This window comes from Phyllostomus discolor, chromosome 2 (genome assembly GCF_004126475.2).
Source record: "Phyllostomus discolor isolate MPI-MPIP mPhyDis1 chromosome 2, mPhyDis1.pri.v3, whole genome shotgun sequence".
Lineage (NCBI taxonomy): Eukaryota > Metazoa > Chordata > Mammalia > Chiroptera > Phyllostomidae > Phyllostomus > Phyllostomus discolor.
Genome location: NC_040904.2, coordinates 166899602 through 166918236, shown reverse-complemented (window position 1 = coordinate 166918236; position 18635 = coordinate 166899602). Strand labels below are relative to the sequence as shown.

At 36.8% G+C, this 18635-nt stretch overlaps 1 protein-coding gene and 1 pseudogene across 7 annotated transcripts in view; one reads left to right on the top strand and one right to left on the bottom strand.

Annotated features, from left to right (window-relative positions):
• The window catches only part of SPATS2 (spermatogenesis associated serine rich 2), a 108425-nt gene that overhangs the window by 41001 nt on the left and 48789 nt on the right, over positions 1 to 18635 (top strand). For all 7 annotated transcript variants that reach the window (XM_028532479.2, XM_028532480.2, XM_036019078.1 and 4 more), the window contains one exon: positions 8083 to 8346. In XM_028532479.2, coding sequence (XP_028388280.1) covers positions 8322 to 8346 — 25 coding nt within the window. In that variant the 5' untranslated portion in view covers positions 8083 to 8321. The remainder of the gene's footprint in view (positions 1 to 8082; positions 8347 to 18635) is intronic.
• LOC114513043 lies at positions 202 to 2922 on the bottom strand (annotated as a pseudogene).

Sequence of the window (18635 nt, the reverse complement as noted above, 5' to 3'; positions counted from 1 at the left end):
AAAGAGAGAAAGAGAAACATTGATATGTGAGAGAGACATGGATCGGTTGCCTGTCACACAGCCCCAACCTGGGACCTGGCCCAAAACTCAGGGATGTGCCCTGACTGGGAATTGAATCAGCAACTTTTCAGTCTGTGGGACGACGCCCAACCCACTGAGCTACACTAGTCAGGCCTATACTGATTCTTTAAAAAAAAAAAAAAAAGTCTTGGTATTGGTATTTATGCTTTATTTCATTCTCCTTGATCAGTATTTCTAGGGATTTTTTTGCTGGGTCAAGAAATCAACTTTTCTTTTATATTTTTATCTTATTGCATTAAATTTTTTAAAATTATGGCAAAATACAGATACCATAAAATTGACTACTTTAAAGTGTACAGTTCAGTTACATTGAGTACATGCAGATTGTTGTGCAACTATCACTGATTTCATCTCCAGAATCTTTAATCTTCCCAAACTGAAACCGTACCCACCAAACACTTAATTCCTCATTCTCCTCTCCCCACAACCCCTGGCAACCACCATTCTACTTTGTATGATTTTGACAATTCTGAGTACCTCGTAGAAGTGGAATCATGCAGTGATTGTCTTTTTGTGACAGGCTCATTTCACTTAACGTGTCCTCAAGGTTTATCCATGTTTTAGCATGTCTCAGAATTTTCTTCCTTTTTAGGGCTGAATAATAGTTCATCTTTCATAATTTTTTTGACTGTCCTAAGTTGTTTATTAGGTAAGAATTTTACAAACATTACTTATATTAGTGGTAATGGTGGAGCTGGAAAGTGTTGCGCCTTCTCTAAGCGAGAATCACCAATAGTGTGGTGGAACTTGTGCCCTTTCCAAGGCCACGGCTCTTGGGGCCCACAGGTGTCAGCACTCACATCTCCTCGGGCTTGTGGACTGTTTGGTGATCCAGTGGGTGTCAGAATTCCTTCTGACAGTGTTACGGAATGGCTCAGTGAGGATAACCTTAAAGAATTTGTATGTGGAATCTTCCCCAACCTGGTAAGAATTCAGGACTCTCAGAACCACGCAGTGGCGTCCAGCTCGCTCCTCGACCACAGAAAAGGCTTTCAGCAAACTGTAGCTGGTTACCACCATGGGGGGCAGGCTTACCATGGGTTGCACCCTTAGGAGCTTGGCATTTGTGGCCACCGCAACAGCCACAAATCTGATACATTGCGTAACCTTGCCTGGCCTTGTATCCCAGCCTGCCCTTCATGTGGGGCTGGGTGAAGGCGAGTATTGCCAGCAGCACACCCTGAGAAGAAGCACATTGGATACTTCTTCCTCCGTAGCTCCTGGATGTACTTGTAAGTACCCACCTTTGCTTATCCAATGGCTGTGGCCAGACGGAAAAGCTGATAATTTTTTATTACAAACATTGACACATAGTAGATTCACATTAAATACTTATTAGTTGATCAGTTAGTAATGTTTGTAAAGATACCTGGGATGTTATAAATCACTTTCTATGTGCATGGAATCTCCCTTTATGGGTTGGAATCCATGAATGATGTTGCTTTTAGCTTTTAATTACCTTGTTTTGTTTTTCCCTGTCTCCATTCCTTTGAGCTGCTTATGCCTCTGTGCTTTGGGGAGATGGGAGGAATGGAGTTTATGTATGTGTGTGAGATGAGGATGAACTGATCAGTATTGTTGAACATAGTTATTGGAGAATTTATATAGTTGAGGATAATTTGGCTTGATTGGGTTTGAGAAAGAGCCACCTGCGTGAGGAGGAGGATACAGACAACTCGAACCACCCAGCCAGCAGTGAAACAGGAAGAGACAAACGCATGTATTCCTCCTGTCCTCCTTTTGAGCCCCCTCTACTCCCACACTTACGGCTGCCACTGATGACTAATGTGGAGCAGTTTGGAGGGGCCTGTACCTTTTAATAGTAGTTGTATCACTACTGTTGTGGTATAAAGAAGAGTTGTGGTATCACATAGTTTCTGATTTTCCACTTAAATTGTATTTTACATTTTCAGAATTCTTTTTGGTTCCAATTTCCAATTCCGTATTGTTTCAATTCAAGGTTTTTATTAACAAAAAATAATTTATTGTTTTTTCTAAGTGAAAATTTTATTTTCTAAAATAAAGTTTATGATGATCAGATCTTATAATTATAGGAGAGACTTTAGATTAGAGTGGCATATGGATCAAAAAGTGCCAATGAATAGACATTTGTTGAGGAAACAGTCTTGGAAAGGCCTCACATTCCCCTTTTTTGACCTAAGGAAATGTTTTTTTTTGTTTTTAACTATTTATAGAATGTATCAGTTCATTAATTTGGGTCTCTCCTTTTTTTCTTTATAAAGCTAATGAGAATGATATTTATTGGCTAACTGATGATTTTGTAGGATAAGAGTTTTGGTTACTTTCTTACAACCAAAACTCTTTAAAAATCAGAAAAAAATTTTACTTGGCACTTCCCATTTTCTTGTTTTTGGTTAGAGAGCGTTTTGTAGATTTTTTTTTAAAGATTTTATGTATTTTTGGAGAGGGGAAGGGAGGGAGAAAGAGAGGGAAACATCAATGTGTGGTTGCCTCTTGCATGCCTACTGGGGACCTGACCCACAACCCAGGCATGCACCCTGACTGGGAATCGAACCGTCAACCCTTTGGTTCTCAGGCTGGCACTCAATCCACTGAGTCATGCCAGTCAGGGCCTTGTCTTGTAGGTCTTAATGACATATTTCTTGAACTTGTTGATTGGTTTAAAAAATTTTCATTTATTGAATTGAAAGAGAGGGCAGGAAAGGGGGAGAGAGAGCGAAACATTCATTTTGTTGTTCGACCTATTTATGCATTCATTGGTTGATTCTTTTATGTGCCCTGACCAGAGATGGAACCTGCAGCCTTGGTGTATTGGTTTGACATCTAACCAGCTGAGCTACCTGGCCAGGGCCTGTTCATTGGGTTTGTGAGTTGGAGCAAATATTTGGAGTCAATGGAGGGTTTTCAGTTTTGATTTAATTTACTGGGAAGGAGTCTGTTAAAAAAAGGTATTAAAACTTTTTGAACAGATAAGCTGTTTATACAGTTCCAGTACCAAAAAAAAGGCAGATGGAAAGGTGCCTTTGTCTCCTATTTTTTAAGTTTGCATTCCTCAGTAGATCACTGTTGTTGCTGGTTTCTTGTTTATCCTTCCATATACACAACATGTATATGTATATAAATGAGTATATCTATATTCTTCTGCCCCTCATACTCATTTAAAAATATGTCTTACTATATCAATATACAGAAAACTTTCTCTTGTCTCAAAAATATTTGCATAGTATCTCTTTGTGTGGATGAACCATCATTTATTAAATTACTGTCCTCTTGATGTACAATTAGGTTGTTTCCAATCTTTTGCTCTTATAAATAATATTGGATAGCTTTGAACACATCAGTTCACACATTTGCAAATGTGTTTATAGGGTAAATTCCTACAAATTGTCTTGTTGTGTCAAACAGAATATGCATTTTTAACTTTGATAACTAATATTTAGTTGTCTTCCATAGGTATTATATAGATTTACACTCTCACTTAGATATGAGGGGGCCTGTTTTTCTGTAGCCTTTCTACCAATGTGTGATCATTTTGGATATTTGCCAGTCTGAGGGTGAAAAATTGTGTCTTAGTAGTTTTAATTTGCATGAAATAGGTTAAAGTATTTTTTAGTCTAAGTATATACATACACAGTATAAGAAGTCAAATAATATCATAAGGCCTATAATAATTTATTTAAAAAACAGTCCTCTGCTCTCCCCTCTCAATTCTGTATTCTAGCTTTCCATGGGTAATCATAAACATTTCTTCTAGTATTAATCTCCATATTTCTGATTAACATGGCAATACTGACTGACTTTCTGATCTTTTCGGGGACAGACCTATTATGGAAGATGAGGATTTAGTTTTCTTCCCTCCTCACCTGTCCCTCCTTTTCCCTGGTTCTTTTGATAGGTAGATTTTTTAACAATCTGTATTTTAAAATTTAAAATAACTGCGAGTACCTTTGTGTATAGCCCAGTTAATTATTTGTTAGTGTGTCAGGTCCTTATAATACATGCCAGTACTCCAAGACTTGAAAATTATACTCTCTATCTTTCAAGTGCTTTGGATCATTCAATTTCCTAATTGCACATCATTTAAATTTTATGGTGTTGCCATTCTAAACTTTAACAATAACTGTAATTATGACCTATTGCTGGTAACCCATAGTCTTGGTAAAGTTCCAGTTTGTTTGTTAATTAACATATATAATCTATGATTCTTGGAACCTTTTAGTTTTAGGGGGCACATCTTGCAGTAAATATCAGCCATTATTTACTGAGTGGTTGTCAGTGAGTGTCAAGCATTGTTCTAAGTGCTAAATCTGTATGAACTCCTTTAAACCACAGAACAATCTTGTGAGGAAGATGCTGCATTATTTGCATGTTAAAGATGGAGAAGCTGAGAAACAGGACAGGTAAGGAGCTTGCTTGCAGTCATTCAGCTAGGAGGTGGTGGAGCTGGGATGGAAACCAGGCAGTCTGGCTCCAAAGCCGTCACTTACCCACTCTGCTGCACTGCGTCCTCGCGTGTATCAGTGATACACTCAGCCTCCTCAGACAGTGTGTTTGGTTTGGTTTTCCACTAGTGGTGATGGATTTGTGCTAATCCAACTATGTGTAACATTTCTCATTTCTGTTTTACCAAATCAATGTATTCCTGAAGATTTTAAAAATAATTTAAAAAATTTAATTGTGGTTTAAAAAAGCCACATAATGTAAAATTTACCATCTTAACAGTTTTTAATTCTACAGGTCAGTAGTGTTAAGTATATTTACATAGTTGTGTAACAGCTCTGCAGAACTTTTTCGTGGTGAAATACTGAAACTCTGTGTCTGTTAAATAGCAATATCCATTTCCCGCTCCCTCCAGCCCCTGGCATCCACCATTCTACTTTCTGTTTCTATGACTTTGGCTACTTTAGATTCCTCATAGAAGTGGAACATACAGTAGTTGTCCTTTTTGTGACTGACATTTCATTTAGCATAATGTGCTCAAGATTCATCCATATTGTTGCATGTGATGGGATTTCTTCCTTTTTAAAAGCGGAATAACATTCCATTGTATGTATATACTACATTCTGTTTATCTAATCATGCGTCACTGGATATTGGGGATTGTTTCTACCTCTTGTACTTGTCTAGTACGAATGGTGCGACCATGGACATGGGTGTGCAGATATCTCTTTGATACACTGTTTTAACTTCTGGCTGTATACTCAGAAGTGAGATTGCTGGATCATATGGAAATTCTATTTTGAATGTTTAGGAAACTCCATATATGTTTTTCATAGTGGTTGAACCATTTTGCGTTCCCACCAACAGTGTACAAGCGTTCCAGTTTCTCTACATCCTTACCAACACATTTTCTTTTTGTAGCAGCTATCCTAATGGGTATGAGATGATACTTCATTGTGGTTTTGATTTTTATTTCTCTAATGAGTGGTGTTAATCATCTTTTCACATGCTTGTTGGTCATTTGTGTATCTTCTTTGGAAATAGCTATTCAAGTCCTTTGACAATTTTTAAATTGAGGTTTTTGTTGTTGTTGTTGTTGTTGTTAAGTTGTAGGAGTTCTCAGTGTATTCTGGATAGTAAACCCTTGTCAGATAAATGATTTGCAAATATTTTCTCCCCCTGGCCTTGATAACCTGTCTTCTACTTTCTCTTTCCCATCCCTTTCAACCCATTCTGGTGTGTGTGTGTGTGTGTGTGTGTGTGTGTGTGTGTATCTTACACTCTCTGTTGTGATTTGAAATGAAAAATAAGTATAATAATTTAAAATAAATCAAAGTAATAGGTTTTAAAACAGCATATTCATCCTCTTCCCATTTCCCCACTGAGAGTCACCAGGCCGTCATCCCCTCAGGCTCAGGGTGCCTAGAAGCCAATAGCATGTCTGTCTAGCTGGTACTAGGGGTGAGGTCTGTGACCGTGGACGACGACTTCTTCTTTCTTCTTTCTTCTTTCTTCTTCTTTCTTGTTCTCTCTTCTTCTTTCTTCTTCCTCACTCAAGGATACGTTTATTGATTTTAGAAAGAGAGGAAGGGAGAAAGAGAAATTGATCTTGATCGATTGCCTCCTGTATATGCCCTGACCAGGAATCAAACGCGCAACCTTTTGGTGCATGGGTCAGTGCTCCATTCAGCTGAGTCACCCAGCCAGGGCAGCAATGGACTTCTTTAGAGCAAAACTAACTGAAGGTGGAATGGGATTCACTAGTTTTCTTAGCTTTAAGTTCTAGCTCACAGAAATAACTAATCCCCGATCGACCGTTTTGAATTGGCTTTCATACTTAATAAGCACCTTTCTGCGCTACCAAGAGAAGGGCCCGACGGTGTTGTTCTCAGTTCTCATGTAACTTAAAGGGAAACTTTTACCATGCCTGCAGGCCTTGGTGTCCTGCAAGTGAAGGAGGAGGGTGTCACAGGAACCCACTTAGGTGGCACCAACCTTGACTTCCAAATGGAACAGGACATCTACAAAAGGAAAAGTGAAGGTTGATGGAAGATAAACAGCTTCTAAAAGTTGAAAAAATACTTAATAAGCAGCAAAAATTAATACAGATTTAATCATTTCCATTTTCTTTTTAATATATCCATCCATTATTGATTACCCCTTTCCCCACACTTCAGGTATTGCATGCATTATGTTCACATTTTGAAAAAAATGTGTGACTGAATGGTTTCTTATATACAAATGAGTGGCTTGGTCAAAAATCCTTTGGGTTTTTTCTCTTAGTTTTTACAGAAAAATTTTTAGTTTTTTAGTTGTGTTTTATGTATAGTAAAGTACACAAATCTTAAGAGTACATACAGCTCAAAGAGTTTGTTCTTCATTTCCATTTATGTTTTTTAATGTTCAAGTACAGTTGTCTCAACTCACTGCATTTTTATACATGTGTGCACCCATGTAAGTACCACACAGATCAAGATACAGAACATTGTACCCTCAGAAAGTTCCCTGTGTTCATTCTCAGAGGGAACCCTCCCTTTGGAGAAGGGATGTAATGACACTTTTATTAGAATGATACAGTTCTTCTAGCAATATTTGTTTGCCTTAAAGATCTGAATTTTGTCCTAAAATCTAATAAAATGTTTTCTGTCAAGCCCACGCTATCCACTAGTAAATTCCATGTATTTCCATAGGCTTTGGCCGATTCTCCAGTTTGGTTCAAATGCTGTGAAAGATGGTAAGCCCCAGAGTTTCAGCTACCTTTCCTCAGGTCCCATAGTGGTTTTTAGAGTCTCCTACTCTTGATGGATTTTTAAAAAGCTTTCCCAGGGCTATGGATTCATCCCTTCATTTTTCTCCCACATTGGGAAGTATCTCATATAAGGTTACTTTCATTTCCTTCTTGGGTTGCATTTCATAAATTTTTTTTTCTGTCAGTTGCTAGGTATAAGTTCTGTAATCCTCATCATGCTTTCTTTACCCAGAAATCTTGGGCATGTATTTTTAAAATGTTTAGTAAAGTGGAAAAAATAGCACTTGTATCTTTATAATTTATAGAAGCTTCATGCAATTGAACTAATCCAAATTTTGATGTTTCAGTTTTCCTTACTAAAATTCCTCTGTGTGCCATCCATTCACCCTTACTCCCAAGTTTCTTGCAGCTGTATTTGTCGGGGAAACCTGAGGAGAGATTAGAAATAGGAAATTCTAGAGGAAGAGAAAAGACCCTTGGTTTGGACAAGAAGAGCAGGGTAGTAAGAAAGATCTTAAGCAGTGATGAAAGGTAATATTTTAGTTTGTGAAGCAGAGGTTTGGATAAGATATTTGAGGTAGACACAATATAAGATGACCAAGAAAACATGCTTTCTGAACTGAGAAGATGGTTTGATTCTAAGATTAAAGTTTCTAAAGGAGCAAAACATTGTATTTATAGGTATATACACACACACATTTAGAATACTTTTCTTCTAATCACTAGTTTTGTTTAGAAAAATACAAAATAAAATCTGTGGATATCTCTTAGAAATTTTGTACAGACAGCTATTACTATAACAGTAAATATGTGTTGTTTTTTTCCTCCAGAATCTCCCTGGAAACAGAGACATGAATGTCTGCAGTGATATTTCCTGACAAGAAGTTAATAGAAGGAAAGGAGATCACCAGTTAGAGAACAGAATTTCAAATAACCAGGATTTGGTATTTATCACCTCCGACTATAGACTTTTCTTGCCTACCTTTAAATCAGAGATCACTACAATCAGAACCCAGACAAGACAAAAGAATACATTTCTTCTGTATCTTTTGAGATCAAAGAAACTACAATGTCTAGGAAACAAAACCAGAAAGGTAAGATTATATGTGAGTATAAATTATTAAAAGCATAGTTGTGAAGTAACAATCACCATTTATATTTTTAAAAAACATTCTCTTACTACGGATAATTACAACTTTTTGTCAAACAAATTAATTTAATTTTTTTGGTAGTTTATTTTTATTGTATTTTTTCCATTACCATTTATCTCCCTTATAACCTCTTCCACCTCTACCCATACACCCCCCACAATCACCACACTGTTGTGCATGTCCGTGAGTCCTTTTCCTTTTTTGCTCGATCCCTCCACCCCGCAAACACCAACCCCCCAGAGCTGTCAGCCTGCCCTCTCTCTATGAGTCTGTCTCTGTTTTGCTTGTTAGTTCAGTTTGTTCATTATATTCCACATATGAGTCAAATCATGTGGTATTTGCCCTTCTCTGAGTGGCTTATTTCACTTAGCGTAATGTTCTCCAGGTCTATCCATGCTGTCACAAAAGGCAAAATTTCCCTTTTTATAGCCAAGTAGTATTCTATTGTGTAAATGTACCACAGTTGTTTTATCCATTCATCTACTGATGGGCACTTGGGCTGCTTCCAAATCTTGTATATTGTAAATAACGCTGCAATGAACATGGGAGTGCTAATGTTCTTTTGAACCATCATTTCAGGTTTTTTTGGATAAATTTGTAGAAGTGGAATCACTGGGTCATAAGGCAGTTCCATTTTTTATTTTTTGAGGTATCTCCGTACTGTTTTCCACAGTGGCCGTACTAATCTGCATTCCCACAAACAGTACAAAAGGGTTCCTCTTTCTCTACATCCTTGCCAGCACTTGTTGTTTGTTGATTTATTGATGATAGCCATTCTGACAGGTGTGACGTGGTATCTCATGGTGGTTTTAATTTGCATTTCTCTGATAATTGCATTTCTCTGATGGCCATATATCTATTGGCCATCTGTATGTCTTCTTTGGAGAAGTATGTATTCAAGTCTTTTGCCCATTTTTCTTTTCCAGAGCAGTGATCAAAGATCTTTTTTTTTTTTAAGCTTTTTTTTAAAAGATTTTATTTATTTTTAGAGAGGGAGGGGAAGGAGAGAGAGAGAGAGAGGGAGAGAGAGAGAGAGAAACATCAACGTGCGGTTGCTGGGGGCTATGGCCTGCAACCCAGGCATGTACCCTGACTAGAATTGAACCTGTGACACTTTGGTTTGCAGCCCGCACTCAGTCCACTGAGCTATGCCAGCCAGGAAAGTTTTGCCCATTTTTTAATTGGAGATACTGAATTAAAAAATTGAAGAAGATACAAATAAGTGGAAGCACATACCATGCTCATGGATAGGAAGAATTGACATTAAAATGTCCATACTACCCAAAACAATCTAGAGATTCAACACAATTCCTATCAAGATACCAATGACATATTTCACAGAACTAGAACAAATATTTCAAGAATGTATATGGAACCATGAAAGACCCTGAATAGCAACAGTGATCTTGAGAAGGAAGAACAAAGTTGGAGGAATCATGCTACCTAATAGCAAACTATACTACAAGGCCATAGTAATTTTAAAAAAGTGTGGGACTGGCAATAAAACAGACACATAGGTCAATGGAAAAGAATAGAGAGCCCGGAAATAAACCCACTCCTTTATAGTCAATTTTTGACAGAAGAAGCCAGCATATACAATGGGCTAAAGATAATTTATTTAATAAATGGTGTTGGGAAAGCTGGATAGATATGTGCAGAAAAATGAAACTAGACCACCTTATTGTGCTATGAATAAATTAAAAGTTGTTTAAAGACTTAGATGTTAGACTTGAAATCATAAAAATCCTAGAAGAAAACATAGGCAGTAAAGTCTCACATTGTTTGTAGCAATATTTTTTCTGTTTTAGCTCCTCAGGCAAGGAAAGGCTAAAGAAAAAGTAAAAAAATGGGACTACATCAAAGTTTTGGCACAACACAAGAAATTGATTTTAGAAAGTACGAACATTCATAATAGTGTGTTATCTCATTAAGTATCTGTATATATTACATTAGTTTTGTGTATTACTAATTTATAAATTCATGTAACAGTTGCTTTTCTAGTCTTATAAGCCTAATAAATTGGAATATACTTCCAGGAAAGCCAAATGCCTCCTCAAAGTGCACTCTTTTGGAGAGTGAACATACGTTGGGGAAAGTGGTAGGAGATAATTTACTGCAGAATATTCTGTAGCCTGTGAGTTTTCATTGGAGACAGGAAATGAAGCAAGAGCAAATGCTTCTAGGTTTTTATTCCTTCTTTAGCTTTCCTTCTGAGTTACTGCTCTAGCTTCTTGTTGAAAGTAAAATATAAAGTTCAATGAGTCAAGAAATACCAAGAATAGTTATAAGGAGGGGAAGGACAACAAAGACTGTATAAAATTACTTTCCCAGTTTCTTTGAATAGCTGCAAAAATGATAAGGGACAAATTTAACAATAGTATACAATGGTTATATACAACTGACATGTTTTTGCTTTTTTAAAAAAGATTTTATTTTAGAGAGAGGGGAAAGGAAGGAGAAAGAGAGGGAGAGAAACATCAGTTGGTTGCCTCTGCATGCACCCAAACAAGGGACCAGGTTTGCAACCCAGGTGTGTGCCCTGACCAGGAATTGAACTGGCAGCCTTTGTCTTTGTGGGGTGACTCTCAACCAGCTGAGCTGGCCAGGACTCAACTGGAAAGTGTTTGTTAAGAGAGCCCTGGCTGGTGTGGCTCAGTGGATTGAGTGCTGGCCTGTGAATCAAAAGGTTGCTACTTTGATTCCCAGTCAGGGCACATGCCTGGGTTGCAGGCCAGGTCTTCAGTTGGGGGTGTGCAAGAGTCAACCAATTGATGTTTCTCTCCCTCCCTTCTCTGCTCTCTAAAAATAAATAAATACTATCTTTAAAAAAAAAAAAAAGAATGATCAGAGCTTTTCTGGCTCCCCCCCTACACTCATTCAATTTAATTTTGAGTTTAATGTTCTTTAATGGAAAACAAGGCTGTAGATACAGATCTCACATGTTAAATATGAAAGAAATGCTTTTAAACTTAATTTTCACTTAGCAGTTCAAAAACCTCGTTATAAGAAAACTATAACAAAGCTCGCCATACAAAGAAAATCTGGCCTCTAAGGAATGGTTAGATTACTAAAGAAGCTGAACTGTTTTATGAAATGAGATATATCAACTGAAAAGTTTTTATCAGCTTTTTGTTTCTTCCTCTGACTTTAATTTTATCATAATTCAGTTTGCTTTTTTCCAAGTTATGCTTGAAATGCTGAGTTTTTGTTTTTCTGCATATGAGAATACTATAGTAACAATAGGATTCCAGACTTTAAAATAGTTTCATCTAAAAAGTTTAGCATTTAATTTTTCCTAAAAATGTTAACTTCAGCAGATTGCTTTGACCTTTTAAAAACTAGAGTCTGTTTATTTCATATCTGTGCTTTCCCAGAGCTATAAAAATGTCTTGATTATTGTAGCTGTATAGTATGTCTTGAAGTCAGGTCAAGATTGTTCTCCTTCAGTATTGTGTTGGCTATTTTGGGTCTTTTGTCTTTCTGTATTTACTTCAGAATCAGTTGGTCAATATCCACAAAGTAAATAACTGGATTTTGATTGGGATTGCTTTTAATCTGCAGACCAAGGTGGTAAGAACTGACATCTTGACAATGCTGAGTCCTACTATCTGTGATCACAGAATGTCTCTCCATTTATTTAGGGTTTTTTTTACTTCTTTCCTCAGAGTTTTGTAGTTTTCTACATATAGGTATTACACAAGAGGAGGACCCCCAGAAAACTGGAATTTATTTATTAAAAATTGTGTATTTATTCTTACATGTTTAAACTTCAATAACCTTCCAGGTACTGTCCACTTAATGAAATATACCTATCAACACACTTTCCCCACTGCTCAAAACAGTTTTTGAACTTGATTTTGATGCCTTTTGATGCTTCTGCTGTTTTTTTTTTTCTTTCACCTCTTCCACATTGGCAAAATTTTTCTCTTTGAGAACTTTTTTCATCTGAAGAAACAAAAGGAAAGTCACTTGGGGTGAAATCAGGTGAATAGGGGGTGTGGGGCACAGAGGTCATGTCATTTTTGGTCGAAAGCTGATGAATACTCAACACAGTGTGGGCAGGTGCACTCATAAATCATCCATGAGATGGGCAGATGTGTTGAAAGAGTCATCAAAAAATTTCACTGAAGCTGAATGCAGCCTCTCACAACACCACCTGATGGCATACTGATACAGATGGGTTCTTAGAACACTCACTTAGTGAGGGAAGCCTGTACTACAAGGGGCCTGCCCTCCAGAGGATAATTCCATTTTGAGGGCAGGGGATCTGCCTTCATATATACTTTGTTAGATTTATACCCAAGTATGTTGAGGGTGCTAATGTAAATGATATTGTGTGTTTTTATTTTAAATTACACTTGTTCATTGCTGTTATATGGGAAAGTGATGGATTTCTGTATATTAATCTTGTATCCTGCAACCTTGGTGTAATCAATAAATTCCAGGATAGAATGGGTTAGACAAGTATGTTATTTAAGTAGCGAGTTTCCTACCTTCACAAGTATAATACTTAAAAGCTGGGGTTCACCTTGTGATAATTATAACAACTATTTGGAAATAGAAATATTTATAATTAAAGTAGATTATTGATTCATAAGTCACTTTAAGAAAGAAGAATCTAGTAGATTTAATTCTTACATGCATGAGGTTAATGAGTGAAGAGTGACAGATTTTGCAGTGCCGTGGGGTTTTTAATGGGAAGGGTGTTTTGTTGGAGACAGAAGCATGTGACTAGAATTGACTTGTTCGTTTCTGTACTTTGAAACAAGGGGATGGGATGCGGTGGAGAGGGATGGCATTGACTATTTGACAGGGCTAGAAGGAACATCCAAAGCAGTCTTTTACAATGATAAGAGAATATCTCTTACATCTAACATACAGTTTTAAAAAGATAATTTCCTATTCCCCACTCACTCTCCTTCAGGTTCTCAAAAATTCTACCAACTAATCTGTACTGATCTTAGTAATTGAAAATTTGACTTAAAAATTTTTTTAAATTTGTTTTAGAGAGAGAGAAAGGAGTGGGGAGAGAGAAACATCAATTTGTTATCCTACTTATTTATGCATTTGTTGGTTGCTTCTTGTACGTGCCCTGGCTGGAGATCAAACCCATAACCTTGCTATATCAGGATGATGCTCTAACCAGCAGAACTACTTGGCCAGGGCAGATTTGTTTGACTTTTAAATATCACAGTTCTTAAATGTTTTAGGTTTGGGTTTTTTTTTTTTTTTGACTTGTTTAATTGAGATTCCTGGAATAGCTGGTAGAATTCTTGAGTCTGAAGGACAGTGAGGAGTAGGAAATAATTTTTTTTTAAAAAGACGTGCATTCAACTCATCTAATCCATCTAAGCCCCGGAGTATGGCATGTGTTGCAAGAGTAATCCAAGAGTAACATCCAAGAGTAATAATCCCATAAAATAGGAGATCCCCTTAAATGGAGAAATGTTAATGAAATCTAAAAATGCAGGTTTGACTTGTAAGAGAGACTGAAAATAAGCCCTTAGTAGCTGAAAATGTGTTTTTCTTCAGACTTAACTGACCAGCTCACACAGGGGCATTTTATTAAACATGATTTATTTGCAGACTGATTTTTCTGTCTTTTAGATTATCCAGGTTTCTTGGTTTCTTTTTCCCTCTTTTTACTGGCTCTATTAGCAACATCACAATTTATTTTTACCTTTCCCAAACGAAAGGGTGAGATTTGCAAGTAGAAAGATAAAACTCACATCAATCCTTATCACAACTTGGAAACAAAGAAAGACATGACTGAATATTTTAATTTTAATTTTATTTTAGTGTACCTTTTCTTTAAAAATTCTGAATGTTGCTGTAAACAGATATCAAAATAATCATCATGTGGCTTCAGAATTTTCTAAGTAACTGTTTGAATTCATGTAATCTCTGGAACGGTATGTAAAGTTTTCTTATTTATTTTGTTTAACAAAATTTTATTTATTTATTTTTAGAGAGAGGGAAAGGGAGGGAGAAAGAGAGGGAGAGAAGCATCAATGTGTGGTTGTCTCTCACACACTCTCCACTGGGGACCTGGCCCATAACCCAGGCATGTGCCCTGACTGGGAATTGAACCAGCGACCTCTTGGTTTGCAGGCTGGCACTGAGTCCACCGAGCCACGCCGTCCAGGGATATATGCAAAGTTTTTTAAATAAAACAGACTCAGAGATGATCTAGAGTCAGCAGAGAATATGTACTGATCTTGCTAATGCAAAAAAATTTGAGTTTTTTTTAAAATTACAGTTCTTAAATGCTTTAAATATTTTGACTTATGAAGTTGACTTTCTTTCCTGGAACAGCTGGTAGAATTCCTGAGTATCTGAAGGATAGTAAAGAGTAGGAAAGAATTTTTTAAGTCATTTATTTCATATGTGGGAGAACTGATTCCAGACTAATGCTAAGTGGCATTGAGTTAGAAGAGTTTGGGCATTAAAATCAATATTATTGCCTCCTGGCTATTCTCTAGTGTATATTAATAAGAAAGTTTTTGAAAGGTGGATGGAGTTTCCTATCCAATCACCATTTGTGGAAGAATTGACAGAATTATTATTAGAAGTAGCAAACCTTTTAAACAATGAGACCCTCAAGAATTCTTGGAACTTAAAAAATAGAAGCTTATTCTATTGCCCCTGCTGGAAACCCGGGAAAATCTATCAGTGTGAGTAAGGTAGGATTTAATTGCTTGTGTGTATCTTTAATAAAATCCCTGACTTTCCATCAAGTTCTACCTGAAAAAGTCAGAACTCATTCTAGAAGTTTGGAAATTTCCCAGCGTAAGTGCTTAGTCTTATAAGAAGAGGCCCAACATCCTAGAATGTACTTGAAGAAGCACTCAAAGGAACAAAGCAAAGAAAAAAATTTAATCAGCTGTTAACACTATATGACAAATGAAAGCAGAGTTAACAGGAAGATAAAAGGCTGCTTAAAAAAAAAAGGCTGCTTTTGTCATTAAAGACCCACTTAGCAGATCATTAAAGAGTGGCTTCTCTAGAACCTGCAGCCACAGTGGTCCTCTGAGGTGGCCAGGAAGACCAGCCGATGAGCCTGTATTGAGAGGAGTCATGTATTTGGCCGTTGGCAGCCAAGATGGAGGTTTCTTTATGACTTTTAAAGATCTAAATATAAAAATGTATTGACATTTCAGAAAGCCAGAACAGCACAGTAGAATACTACAGTAGAATTACCGCAAACAGACTCACAGAAGCCTTACAAAATGGTGCTTTGACACAGTTGTCTTTCAAAATTTCCTGTCTCCAATTTGCTCCCCTTCCAAACTTGATTTCCCATTATTTATACATTTCTCCCCTTTAAAAATATGTAAATATCTTATTTCTCACCAAAACAGGCATAATTCTTCCAAGCTTAGGTGGCAAATCCCAGAAGAGAGTATTATGACTTAGGAAATTGACCTTGGTGGCATATTCAGTTTTGAAGTTGTAAATACACTCTTCTAGGCTTTAGCTAGTAGTGTCTGTGACAATGACTTTTCCTTGCACTCATTTTTTATTGATTTTTGCATGTATGTAATGTTTTTTTCTTTATGTTTTTATGGTTTATACTATTACAGTTGTCCCCAGTTTTTCCCCCTTTACTCACCTCTTCCCCTCAGGCCATCACACAGCGCTGTTCGCATCCATGGGTCACTTGCACAGTATAACCCCCTCCCCATATTTGCCACTAGTGCACAAGAAGCAGCTGAACTCCACTTGACGTATGTGTGGATTATTCTCAAAATTGGCACGAGAAAAAACTATTTGAAGGCACTGGTGGTTGAGTATTGTCTATGTTCACTCTAAAGGAGAACTTCAGGTTGTTTAATTGTTCATGAGACACCACTTCTGTAAGAACTGGCACTTAACCTCTGCTCTTGAGTTACTTTTTAATTTTGAGGGAAGTTTATACAGTTTGAGAAAATATGAAAAGTGATCATCACATTTGTTAGATTATCTGTTCAGATAGGCATCTTCACCTCAGAGCGAACTTGCATGTAATTGGATCTCACCTTCATGGCCTCTCTTTGGCTTGGGTAAAATGTGAATAATTTTGTAACTCAACTTGTTTTATGTATGTGTAAGGAATATCAGTGAGTAATAAGAAGAATCTGAGATCCTTAGAAGAAAGGTAGTGATATATCAAGGTGCTGTCCAAATAACAGCACTTGAGAACCAGTGTATTTGGTGAGTAACTATGGTTCAAAACTTGTTATGATGCTTGTTCAGTTCCAAAGAAGACATAGACGGCCAACAGGTGTGTGAAAATGTGCCCAACATCCCTAACCATCAGAGAAATGCAAATCAAAACCACAGTTCTCACACCTGTCAGAATGGCTATTATAAAAGAGACATGAAATAACAAGCATTATCCAGCATGTGAAGAAAAGGGAACCATGTCTTGGTGGAGTGTGAATTGGTGCAGCCACTATAGAAAATAGTGTGGAGTTTCCTCAAAACATTAAAAATTGAACTACCATGTGATCCAGCAGTTCTACTTCTGAGTATTGGAGGAAAACAAAAACACTAACTCAAAAAGATATGAAAGAAAAAAGAAAAAAATATGTGCACCACCCTTGCTACATTATTCCCAATAGTTAAGATATGGAAACAACCTAAACATTCATTGATGGATTAAAGGATAAAGAAAATGTGACATATATGTATGATTATAATTCAGTAATGAAAAGAAGGAAATCTTGTCATTTGTGACAACATGGGTGGACCTTGATGGCATTGTGCTAAGTGAAACAAGTCAGAAAGAAAAAGACAAATATCGTATGTGTAATCTAAAAACAAAACAAAACAAAATACCAGCCCTGGCTGGGTAGCTCAGGTGGTTAAAGTGTTGTCTCGATACACCACGGTTGTGAGTTGGATCTCTGGTCAGGGCACATACACATACAAGAAGCAAGCGATGAATGCATAGATAAGTGGAACAACAAATCCATCTCTCTCCCCCCTCCCCCTCCCTCCCTCTCCTCCTCCCCCTCTTCCTTCTCCCCACTCTCCTCCCTCTCTCCCTTCTTCCCTCCTTCCTCCTCCCTCAAATCAATAAAAAACTAAGTAAACCTAGCACATAGATACAGAGAATAGATTGGTGGTTACAAGGCAGGGGTAAGGTGTGGGGGGGGTCAAAATGGGTAAAGAGGGTCAGAAGTTACAAACTTCCAGTTATTACCTAAACCCTGAGGATGTGATGTACAGCATAGTGACTACAGTTAATTATACTGCATTGAATATTTGTAGTTGCTAAAAGAGTAAATCTCATTACAAGAAGAAAATTTGTGCCCATGTATGGTAAATGATGTTTACTAGACTTACTGTGATTATTTCACAGTATATACAGATATCAGATCCTTAAGTTGTATACCTGAAATGGATATAATGTTATATAAATGTTAATTATACTTCAGTTTTAAAAAATTGTTCAAGGTTGGTTTGATATATGGGATAATCAAACTCAGATATTTCTGTGTCTTCTCAGTGCCTAAAATAACTTTTGTCTGATTTTTGAAGCCAGCTAAAACAATAATAACAAACCTGCAGTATTTACAAATATATCAGGGATAGTGTAAATAACATACTTTTTTCAAAATGTTCCTAAATATGTGCTATTTGAAGTAATTCCAAGAAATTTCTGAGATGGTTCCTGATAGAGGGAAATAAATGATAAAAAGAAAACTCATTCTCAGTTATTCCTCATCTCCTTTATGACTCTTCCCTGATAATAGCATTTAACTGCATTTTTTCTTTAAAAATTTATTTCTGATAGAGTATACGTGCTCTTTTCTCATAGAATGAGATACTGCCTTATTTCCTACTAATGAAATTAGTAAATCTTGGGCATTCTTTACATATAAAAATAAGAAAATTGTTAAATCATTAAATATTTTTTATGGAAATTAAAAGTAACTTTCTCTGTAATGCCGGGAGGTATTTAAGCTCTAGTTCTTTGATACTCAGTTTTATATCTACTTGAATTGTTGGTTTAAGAGGCAGTATTAACTGGTGAATAGACAAGTTAAGATGTAAAATTATTGCTTTCCCTTTTTGCTGAACTCATGGTTTAAGAGATAAATATTCCCTCAATGGCTCTTTTACCCTCTGGCTTCTGGCTGGGTTTGGCCCTTGGGCAGCTTGGGCAGATCAGGCAAGGAGGAGAATGAGGTAGGGGTGTTTGTACCCCTAATCTTTCCCTGAGGGGTCACTGTGGGCTTATTGTG